We start from the raw sequence: 10,728 nt of genomic DNA, 5'->3' as shown, positions 1-10,728 counted from the left end.
ACCTTCTTTTAACAGAAGGGCATTTCGACGAACCCTTCCCCTGTCCATGGGCCTGTAAATGAAATGATTTGACGACAAATTGGAGTCAGATTTAAACGCATGTTCTAGAACTAGAACCTAGTATATGTTCACGTACTTTTTCTCACTTCATGGTACATTTTGTTTCATGGTGAAGTATTCCAGTTGCACAGCTCTTAGGAAAATTATAATTTTTTTGAAATTTGAAATTTCAGCTGCTTTGTCTCCTAACTACTAGCATTTACATCATTGTTCCAATTACGGAAATTCGTGTAGCTATAGCATCGGTTCGTATTGAGATGTTTTTCTTTTCTTTTCTGTTTGAATTAACCTTTAGGAGGTAAATGTAAGAAAGGTCAGATTCAAGTTGGTGCAGAGTGCATTGATGTTGGAGGTGAGTTTCATGAAGACGAGGGATCGAAATTATTAATTTGCCTATGAGATGAAAAAAATTCAAATGGTTTTTCGTTTTCATGAAACTGTATATTCGTACCTATATTTGTACTCCTTTATATCCGTTATCGGTCAACTTGGGTGAACCTTTCAAATTGGTGAATTTTACTATAAATATATTCGGAAAAACCCCTCTACTTCTCTTATTCTCGACTATCGCCTAGTGAAATGTCTACAGAGTATCGACGCTGGCGAGTAGAATTGTAGTGCTTTAAAACTTGCTTTAAAATTTTACTTGTGTTCTTAGGATAGTTAACTCGGTCCTGGGTTCAGATTATGATCCACATATAACCTCGGTCATATTTGCTTCATTGTAATTCATTCACCCGATAGGAAAAGGTGGAAAGAGCGAAGGCAAAGGAGAAGTAAAAACCGAAGAAACTGTCCCTGCTAAAAAGCCAGAAGAGAGTGCATCTGCTAAAAAACCAGAAGATACTGCGCCTGCTAAAAAGCCAGAGGAGAGTGCTTCTGCTAAAAAGCCAGTTGATAAAGCTACTGTTAAAGTTGTACTAACTGAGAAAAAGGATTCAAAACAAGAAGGTTTTTATTTGTTGTTCATTTAGTTTCTGCTATATATTATTTTCTCTATATTGTTTGTGACAGGTTTGAATATAATGAACGCGACGAAAGTCGTTTTATATACTTTTCTGAATAGATTCGCACAAGAAAGAAGAACAAGCGACGGCTGAGAAGCCAAAGAATGCCGCAGCTCCTGCAGCAGAAAAGCCGGCACAAAAAGAAGCAGAGAGCAAGGCTAACGGGGAAGAACCACCAGAAACTGTCAAACCTGCTGGTACAGGAAAAGGTAAGCAATCCAGTGCTGGCACATATTTGCTGTCAGGGTTTTTCCTTGTAAACTGCGTCTGAATATTCGTATTATTTTTCAGAGGAAAAATGCCCACCGCATTATCTACTCCATGCTCACTTGTGCTATCGTGAGCCGAAAAGTAAGCATTAAGCCATACCCCTCTACAACATGTCCCAATACAACATTTGAATATCATTGCCTTTAAGTCTGACGAGTCTAGTTAGAGTTTATGGGCTGAAATTGCATTCACCCTCGGTAACTTTGACTCAGGTCAGCGATTTTTGAACTTAAACTATGAACCTTAGTCCTTCAATTTGATCCACTTTCTTCTCGGGCGATTTGCCTCCGAGTGATGGGACTGGGTTGAACTTCACCCCGATCCTAACCTTTGAATGTATTGGAATCAAGTATTGTATATGTTCTTCACAGAACCGTGTCCAAAAGGATTCTCTTTACACACTCACGGTCACACTTGTATCAAAAGTGGTAAGTTTCCAGTAGTCTGAGATTGTGATTGATGTTGAAGGAGATATTACGAGAGATATCCATATTTACTTGTCACTTTCCTTCTGTAGGTAAGAAGTGTCCTGCTGGTTACCACGAACAAAGCGGCACTTGTATTATGAGTAAGTCACATGTATATAAATTACGCTCAGTGAATAATTTACTCGTTCCAATGACAATGTTTTTCATCGTAAATAACGATTCAATCCCTTTGTAGATCCTGTAAGGAAAGGCCGTAAGTATTTCCTTTGTCAATTTATTTTCTTTTTATGGTAATTTCTTTGCATTTTTTTGACACAATCTAAATGTTGATTTTTCGTAAGTTGGCTCTCCAAATCCACTGGGAACGTCTAACGATAAGGCACATGAGGCTGAGAAACCAAAGGAAGCAGAGAAACCCAAGGAGGCAGAGAAGCCTACGGAGGCTGAGAAGCCTAAGGAGGCAGAGAAGCCTAAAGAAGCTGGAAAACCTAAGGAGACAGAGAAACCTAAGGAGGCAGAGAAGCCGAAGGAGGCTGAGAAACCTAAGGAGGCAGAGAAGCCTACGGAGGCTGAGAAACCTAAGGAGGCAGAAAAACCTAAGGAGGCACAAAAACCTAAGGAGGCAGAAAAACCTAAGGAGACAGAAAAACCTAAGGAGGCAGAGAAGCAGAAGGAGGCAGAGAAGCCGAAGGAGGCTGAGAAACCTAAGGAGGCAGAAAACCCTAAGGAGGCAGAGAAACCTAAAGAAGCTGGGAAACCTAAGGAAGAGGGCAAAGGGAAAGAAGAGGAACACAAACCTGAAGCAGGTGATTATAATAAACTCTTGGTCATAAATCTTACCATTCTTTATGATTTGCACGTTCAATGTCTATTTTTGATTGCCAGCAGAGGCGCATAAGAAAGAAGAAAATGCCACAGCTTCTGCAGCAGAAAAACCAGCTGAGAGTAAAACATTGGGCGAACAAGGACCGCCAAAAACTCTGCCACCTATCGGTAGGGGTTTATTATTTCTCTATTGCTGTTACGCTGACTTGAGAATTCTTACTGATGTTCGCTTAATTCTATGTTACAGGTGGAAAGTGTCCACCACATTATCACTTAGAGGCTAAATTATGTCATTATACGATAGAATGTAAGTAAGAGAATATCCTATGTGAGGATTTCTGTCTTTTAAGAGGAAAATCAAAGGTGTTTCTTTCGTTTCAGTGGGAAAATCGAATACAGGAGAAAAACCAGCAGCGTTAGTCAGCCACGAAAGCACGATGAAAGTTATTTCAGAAATAGGTAAGTTTCCCTAAATGCGTTACCAAGAGGTTATAAATAGATGCCTCGAACCATGTTGAACGTATATCTTCGGAAATGAACTTAGCGTTTCTTCTTGAATTGGTAATCTTCACCAGGGACCAGTCGCATAGTCATGGCTTAGACTTAAGACCAGTCTAAGACCAACTTTGTTCTATAGCTATTCTAACAAATTAAGACCGGTCTTAAGATTTAAGACCACTTTTGGACTTAAGTCACGACTGTGCAACTGGCCCCAGATATTTATCGAAGAAAATTCATCTTCAGCCTTTTTTCCTGTCTTAAACTTACGTGATTTTATTGTATCTCTATTTTCAGCTGGTCGCTGCCCACCTCACTATATTCATGTCTCCCATCGCTGCTTCCCAGGTAACACAAAAACAGTCATAGTCATTTTGTACGTGGAATCCCATGATCTATAACGCGTGGAATTTTCATTTGTATTTTAGAAGGCCTGTTGAAGAAAGGAAAGAAGGAAGAAGCGAAAGAGGAGAAAAAACCAGAAGCTCCATCGGCTGCTCCGCCAGCAACTACCGCTGCAGCACCTGAAGAAACTAAACACGAAGCTAAACACGAAGAAACAACTCCGGCTCCAGTTGAAACACGTATGTTTCTATCCTCAGGGGGCAAATACATGTAGTTAGATGTTAAGCAGTATTTAGACCACAGTGTTGTACAGCGCAGTGCGAGCTTAGTTGCTTCATACATAAGTTTGTAGCAATATTCAGATACCTAGTGCTGCGTATTGCAAGCCCAAGTGATCAAGTGCTGTGCTGTGCAGTGGAGGCCCAAGTGCCCAATAGTTCATGCAACATCAATCATTAATGCAATGGTTACATACCACCAGTACAGAAAGGCCAGTCAACTTTGGCAATTAAGTCTCCTATAACATTAAACAGCAACTTATGTGAAGCTAGAAACTTGAATAGATGTTGTTTTTGATTGCTACAGACACCGAGAAAAAGCTGGATATGTCACACATCAAAGAACACCATATTGCTCATCTGAAACCGGAGATGCCAAATGAGGCCGAAAAGAAGCTACCAGCTGCCAAACAGGAGGCGATAACTGTACGAGACGATTTTGGAACCACATCAGCGCCACCTCCAAAGGCTACTGAGGCCCCAGCGAATGCTACCGAGCCCAGCAAGGAGGCGACAAAAGCGGCTCAGGGTGAGACTGACACAGGCCGACATGGAGTAATGGCCGGCATCCCAGAACTAAGTAAATACAATGATCTAAACTACGTTTTGTTTCGATGTTACTGTATATTTAACTAAACTATGTATGTTTTATATTTCTGAACAGATGGAAAATGTCCACCTGGTTTCATCCACAAGTCGCATTTGTGTTTCAGGGCCAAACGTAAGTTCCAGACGAAAATTCGTTAATGCTGCCATTTCATTTAGATTCATTTCATAATAACCTTATTTACAATCAACCCATAAACATACACCTTCATTAAGGAGGATATTATATAAGACATTTTGTATATACCGATGAAATGTAGTAAATTGCTTTGTGATTTGGGTCACTCCATATTCTTCCAAGTTTTCTTTAGCCAAAGCGATCATAACTCGGTTTTTATTTGTAGAGAAATGTCCCGAAGGTTACATTCTCCACAACAACAAGTGTATCGTTAATCGTAAGCTCTTCTGTGGAATTCATCTCCGATTGAAAATTATCAATCGTTCGGCAAGTACCGCTTATTTATTTCGTGGTGTTCCGTCTATTCCAGGTCACGTCTGCCCGTCGGGTCAGGTGCTTGTAAAAGGACACTGTCAACGCATTTTCAGTAAGTAACGCTCATTCCACCTGATAAAACATTCTGTCCTGACACTTGGGCCAAGTTCCACTGTGTGGTAGCGTTCCTCACAGCATGGACTTACCAAATTGATTTCGATAGTCAAGACCTTAGACTTCCAAACCTTTATCATTTCGTCATTACGTCAAATAATCTTATCTCGAAAGGTTTCTCATGTCCACCGGGATGGAAGGGGATATCATTCCTATGCCACAGTGCTGGTAAACGTAAGTTTTTTTTCGAATCAAGTCATCAATTCAAAGCCATAGATATTCGATATAGTACGTAACTACTGTTAACAGACATTTTCCATCTTCAGCAGGAACATCTAAGAAACCGGAGGCCGAAGCGGTAAATATCAATCAGTTTAAAGAAAATGAACTATTTCCATTGAAATTTGATAAATATTAATGTATTTTTCTCAATTAGTCTCCACCGCCACCAGCAGTCACCGCAAAAGCCGAAGAAGTTACTACAGCCGCACCAGCTGAATCTCCAACTACTGAGGCACCATCTACTGCTGCCCCACAAACTGAGCCACCAACTACTGAGGCACCAAAAACTGAGCCACCAACTACTGAGGCAGCAAAAACTGAGCCACCGACAACTGAGGCACCAAAAGCAACAGCTACGCCAGCGTCTGAAGCAGGTACATCTACATTATTCTTGTGAAAGGCAATGTTTTGCGCATTGTTTCTGAACGTTCATTTCCACTCAAACTCAGATTCCAATGCGACATACCGGTATATAACGTTCAGTTTCAGTTACAATAACATCAGAGGCAGCTACCACGAAAAAGGTATCACCACCAGAAGTATCACCACCACGCCATTGTCCTCCTGGTTATATGTCCGTCAGGGGACGATGCTTCCCAGCTATGCGTAAGTACGGTTTGTGGATCCGGCTAAGCTTAGTGTTCCATAGACTTCTCACAATCCTTAAAATAAATCAACACAGACATCTAGATTAATGGATCCAGTTCCACGTATTAGTTGTTTCTAGAGTTTCTAGAGCTTTTCATTGTCTCGTGTTGTAGAGTTTGACGGAGAGGCGGATATAGTGTTCATGTTAGACTCGTCAGACAGCGTCGGACCACAAAACTTCAACATCATGAAACTGTTCCTCATTCGCTTCGTACAACAGTTTAAAATCGGTACCGGTAGCATTAGAATCGCTGTTATAACGTTCGGTAAAAATGCCGTCGTGTCGTTCCATCTGAGCCAATCAAACAGTAATAAAGCCGTCGTTCAACAAATCAGGTAAGTCAACATGACAACTCTGGACCTAGTTCCAATTTTGTGGGTTTAATTTGATTCTGAACCCAGATCCACACTTATGTGGGTTTCATTTAAGACTCTAGGTCAAGTTCGACAGGTCTGTGGGTTTCATTTGACTGTGAATCAGATTCCACATTGTGTGTGCATTTAATTCAACTTTTAATTTACCTCTGGACCCAATTCCACAGTTGTGTGGATCTAATTTGAATATGGACCAAGTTCCACAGTTGCGTGGATTTAATCTAACTCTGAAATCAGTCGAACTTAAAAAAGCTATGTTCGTCATTTCCAAAATTTTTAGCGCTATATAAATCACATTATTATAAAAATTTACACAACCAAACGCTCTAATAAACTTCATACGAATTTCCACATTTTCCCAGGAACCTGAAATACCAACGTGGCAGCACAAACATGGCCAAGGCGCTACGTGTAATGAGGGTCGATTGTTACTCGCCGAAAAATGGCGCTCGACCCGGAGTCCCGAAACTCGCCATCATGATCACGAACGGAAAATCGATCAACAACGAGGAGGCCATCCATCAGGCTTACATGGCCAGATCTTTGCGCATCGGGTTGTTCGTCATCGGCATCGGGCAGAATATCAACCGCAAGGAGTTGTGGGGCATCGGTCACCAGGTGGCGTTCTTGAACAGTTTCATGCAGTTCCGAAGCGCCGTGCCTAAATTGAAGACGGCTATTATACGAGGTGAGCGAAATTATGTGATCACGTTGAATTATAGGAATTGCATTTTATGTGTGGATATCTGGAATGGGAAAAATGTTGTAATCAACTGGACCCGGTTCCACAGATCTAAATTTAGATTAGATTCAGAGTAAACTCGATGAAACGAAATAATCTTAACTCTAACTGTGTATGACTATATTCAATTAAAATCGTCGCGAAAATCTCGGTAAATAGGTACCGGTATCGCCAGTGGGTCGGGCACCAGTCTCCTTCGTTGATTGGGTCATCAATCCCCTCTAGTCCCGGGACCAGTCTTTGTGGCAATATTTTGTGTTCGCTAGCTCCATTGTAGTCTTATACATTAAACGATTTATAGCAAATGTTGACACTATAAAATGCCCATACAACGCGACGCTTTTTTCTCGTGGATTTTGCTAATTCGGAACATTTTAAGTTTTATGCGGGGTGAGTATTACCGGTATTCATCAGTCACTTGTTTTTATAAAGGCCAAGGCCGACGAAAGGGGTGCGTGGTGTAGTTGTATGCGCATTGCGAAATCTTTTGGTGATACGCGGGAATTTAGAGGGATTTTTCACAGACTACAATGGAGCCATTTGCGAATACGTTATAAAATCAATTTCTTTTTCACTGAGTGTCACAAACACGTATAACACCTAAAGATTTTAAGAATTAGCAACAACTACCCCTGACCCCTGTCCCTGAAAATATCTCAATCCTTACCGAGAAGTTTATGTAGGATGTCTATAGAATGTCTTCATGTTTTATTTTTCGATTTTCCAGCTACGTTCGAGTGTTCATGGGGAAATGGACCGCACATAAAACCTACAGGTAATAATCTTACGACAATCTAAAAAAAAACTGTTCGATAAATTTTATTTTTGAAATAAGGCAACATTTAATGTAATATATAACGCCCCAAATGTTTTGATGCTTCCTCAGTTTGTAACCGAATAGTACCAGATGGTCAAGTCCTGAAATAATGATAAATTTACAGCATTAAATTCGTACAAACGTGTTAACATATACATATTGTTTTTTTTTATATTTACAGGGCCACGTTGCAAACCAAGCGAAACAAAGATAGGCGAGAAATGTTTCAAACTCTACAATCCACGTAAGTTTTGGGCAGATCTAGAGTTCTATGAGGGGGTATAAGGTTTACTATGAATGAGAAGGGCAACTTTCCGAAGAGCACACAACTAAGCGTTGAGGGGTACTGGGCTGAAAACATTAACATGCATTTTCATACAATCCGAGGACATGGACGCAGTCAACATTGCTATAGTCATAATGCCCTTATGTAATAATGTCGTTATACATTTAGAATAGCAAAGATTAGAATTTTGAATTGAGAAAATATTATATTACATTGTACAGATTATTTGATATTTCTATCTCCTTTTTTATAGCAAACAAAGTCAAATTAGACGTCGTATTTCTGATCGACACGTCGCGTTATATGGGTCGCATGAGGCTCGAAATCGTGAAGACGTTCGTGCAAAAAGTCGTCAGTCAAATCAACGTCGGAATGTCGTTAATTCGAGTCGGTTTAGTCACCTATCACCAAGGCGTCACCACTTACATGTGGCTGAAAGATTCGAGCAGTAAAATGAAAGTGATGTCGGCCATAGAACGAGTACAGTATCGCGGCGGCTTCGCCAACGCGGCTCAGGGGATCTACGTAGCTAGGAAATACTCGTTCGCGACGCGTTCGGGAGGTCGCATCAGCTGCAAGAAACTGCTGGTCATCATCGGCGCTGGTCAACATAAAGAGACAGCGGCCACCGTCCGCCAGGCTGAGGTGGCGCTACGCGAGGGTCTGAGAGTCATCTATTTCGCGGTCGGCTCGTCGTCTTCTACGCGTCAAGATATTTTCGATCAGAAGAATAAGAACAGACACGCTGTTCTGGCTCCGAATTTGAGGCTGTTCCGATTTGCGAAATGGTTGTCAATACTACTGAATACAGGTAAACTAAAAATAGACCTTACCAGGTTCCGCTGTTCCGGGTTAGAATTGACTGTCAATTAAAACCCAGAAAAAGTCCTCACAAAAAGTTTTAACCTTTAGATCGATTTAAATTCTTCATTGATTCGGTTTATCCTGGATCGATTTAGAAGTCAATTTTTCTCGTGAAACTGAACCCAAAGATGAAATTGTTTATTGGTTTATTGTTCAATATCGTCATGATTTGCGTCGTTCTGGTCTTTGTTTCCTAATATAAACTCTAACTAAGGAATGTGGAACCGTCAATTGTTGATTAAAGATAAACTTTATTGATGCTAAATATCGGATTTAAAATTGGTCGTTTCAGTCGGGGCTTTCTCCGAGTGTGGTAAAGCAAAAGTCAACTGTCACAAGGAACCAGAAGTCACTACGGAGAAACCAACAGAACCGCCGACTAAACCACCGACTACAGCACCCGCCCCAGAACCACTCTTCACACGCCCACCCGCCACACATCCACCAGAAATTACAACCACCCACCTGCCAGTTACTGCCCCACCACCTCCACCACCACCTAAGAAACCAGGTAAAATCCTAGGAGCCCATTCTGGTATTCCACACTTCGCCCAGAATGTCGGATTACACGCTCCGGTTCCTAAACCGCAGGAGTTCCCCGGTGGAATGAGATGGCGCATGCGTCACGGGCACGAGCCGCAACCGTGGTTACATCCGGAAAAAAAGGTCACCGAACACCCGATAATGCCACCCGGTGGCTGGGAACGTAAACAAGAGTCACCAGTCATGGCGGCTTATCGTCTGAGGAGCGCATTGATGCGAGGAGGTGCTGGAGTTGGGAAACCAGTTGGCCAACAGCAGGCTCCTGGAGGTGCAGGTGAAATGAAACCCCAAGCGCCTAGTAAACAAGCTGGCCAGCCGGTCCCCGGCAGTTCAGGAGCAATGGAACCCCAGCCCTCTAGTGAATCTGCTGCTCAGCAGACTCCTGGAAGTCCAGGAGGAATGAAACCCCAGGTGCCTAGTGAATCTGCTGCTCAGCAGGCTCCTGGAAGTCCAGGAGGAATGAAACCCCAGGTGCCTAGTGAACCTGATGCTCAGCAGGCTCCTGGAAGTCCAGGAGGAATGAAACCCCAGGTGCCTAGTGAACCTGCAGCTCATGGAGCTACTTCACAGGCCGGAGCAGAACCACCCGTCAAGCCGCAACCGCCTCCTCACATACCAGCTAACCAGGCTGCTGGTGGATCGTTAGGGGGACGTGCAGCTAATCCTCGCGCTATCCAACGGCCACGAAATTCCGCTTTCGCCGCCGGACGACAGTTTAACAGGTTGTCGCTGTGGCACAGATTTCTACAAAGTGAAGCGGCTAAACGTAGCAGATACCGCCAACGAGCCCGCGCCTTCGCCAGGCCGATCCGTAGGCCGGATCAGCTTCCTTTCTTCGGACCATAGACTCTTTCAAACGATCGACGGAACAATCTAATCTCAATTATCGGTTAACGAACATTCAATGATAATTGTGAAAACGGCTTTTTAAACCGAAATTGTTATATTTCAATAAAGTTTATTTCTTTTTTTGAATCGAGTGAAAAAAAATTGTCTGATGTTACAAAATATAAGAAGAAATTTTGTAAACGATATCCGTCCTTTCGTTTTATGTTTATTTCATTTTGCTTTTTTGGGAACACGCGACTTCTGGTGCTAGTTGCATTCAAGGCTTAGATTTCAGACCGGTCTTGGATAACTTAACGTCATCTCTTGACCATTCGATAAGTCCCTTAGTCAAACAACTTTAGACAAGTCGTATGATTTAGGACATCAATAGTCAAACCGTTACAATTTGAGACCTAAAACTCTAAATCCGGTCTGATGATTGAAGATCATTCTCTTAAGGACGTGAGCCCTGGTTTTCT

The 10,728-nt window shown here is 42.1% G+C and overlaps 1 protein-coding gene across 1 annotated transcript; it reads left to right on the top strand.

Moving 5' to 3' along the window:
• Positions 1-491: 491 nt before the first annotated feature.
• Positions 492-10,348, top strand: LOC141910623 (uncharacterized). The gene is made up of 27 exons (XM_074801317.1): positions 492-552; positions 805-1,011; positions 1,127-1,276; positions 1,359-1,418; positions 1,709-1,765; positions 1,855-1,905; positions 2,001-2,018; positions 2,107-2,571; positions 2,651-2,758; positions 2,838-2,897; positions 2,972-3,049; positions 3,386-3,436; positions 3,517-3,672; positions 4,019-4,291; positions 4,376-4,432; positions 4,662-4,712; positions 4,806-4,862; positions 5,039-5,098; positions 5,191-5,222; positions 5,301-5,520; positions 5,630-5,752; positions 5,908-6,130; positions 6,532-6,857; positions 7,639-7,686; positions 7,910-7,972; positions 8,268-8,825; positions 9,171-10,348. The coding sequence occupies exons 1-27, from the start codon at positions 492-494 to the stop codon at positions 10,265-10,267; spliced, it is 4,710 nt and encodes a 1,569-aa protein (XP_074657418.1). The 3' UTR covers positions 10,268-10,348.
• The last annotated feature ends 380 nt before the right edge of the window (positions 10,349-10,728 follow it).

The sequence above is a fragment of the Tubulanus polymorphus genome, chromosome 9, assembly GCF_964204645.1.
Source record: "Tubulanus polymorphus chromosome 9, tnTubPoly1.2, whole genome shotgun sequence".
Classification (NCBI taxonomy): Eukaryota; Metazoa; Nemertea; class Palaeonemertea; order Tubulaniformes; family Tubulanidae; genus Tubulanus; species Tubulanus polymorphus.
This window is presented reverse-complemented; position numbering and strand designations above follow the sequence as displayed.

Bases quoted from the DNA above. Each gene is read 5' to 3' on its own strand.
- LOC141910623 (XM_074801317.1), top strand. From the start codon at position 492: ATGAAACTGTATATTCGTACCTATATTTGTACTCCTTTATATCCGTTA. The intron at 2,759-2,837 runs GTAGGGGTTTAT...TCTATGTTACAG, and splicing joins AAAAACTCTGCCACCTATCG to GTGGAAAGTGTCCACCACAT. The intron at 3,050-3,385 runs GTAAGTTTCCCT...CTCTATTTTCAG, and splicing joins GAAAGTTATTTCAGAAATAG to CTGGTCGCTGCCCACCTCAC.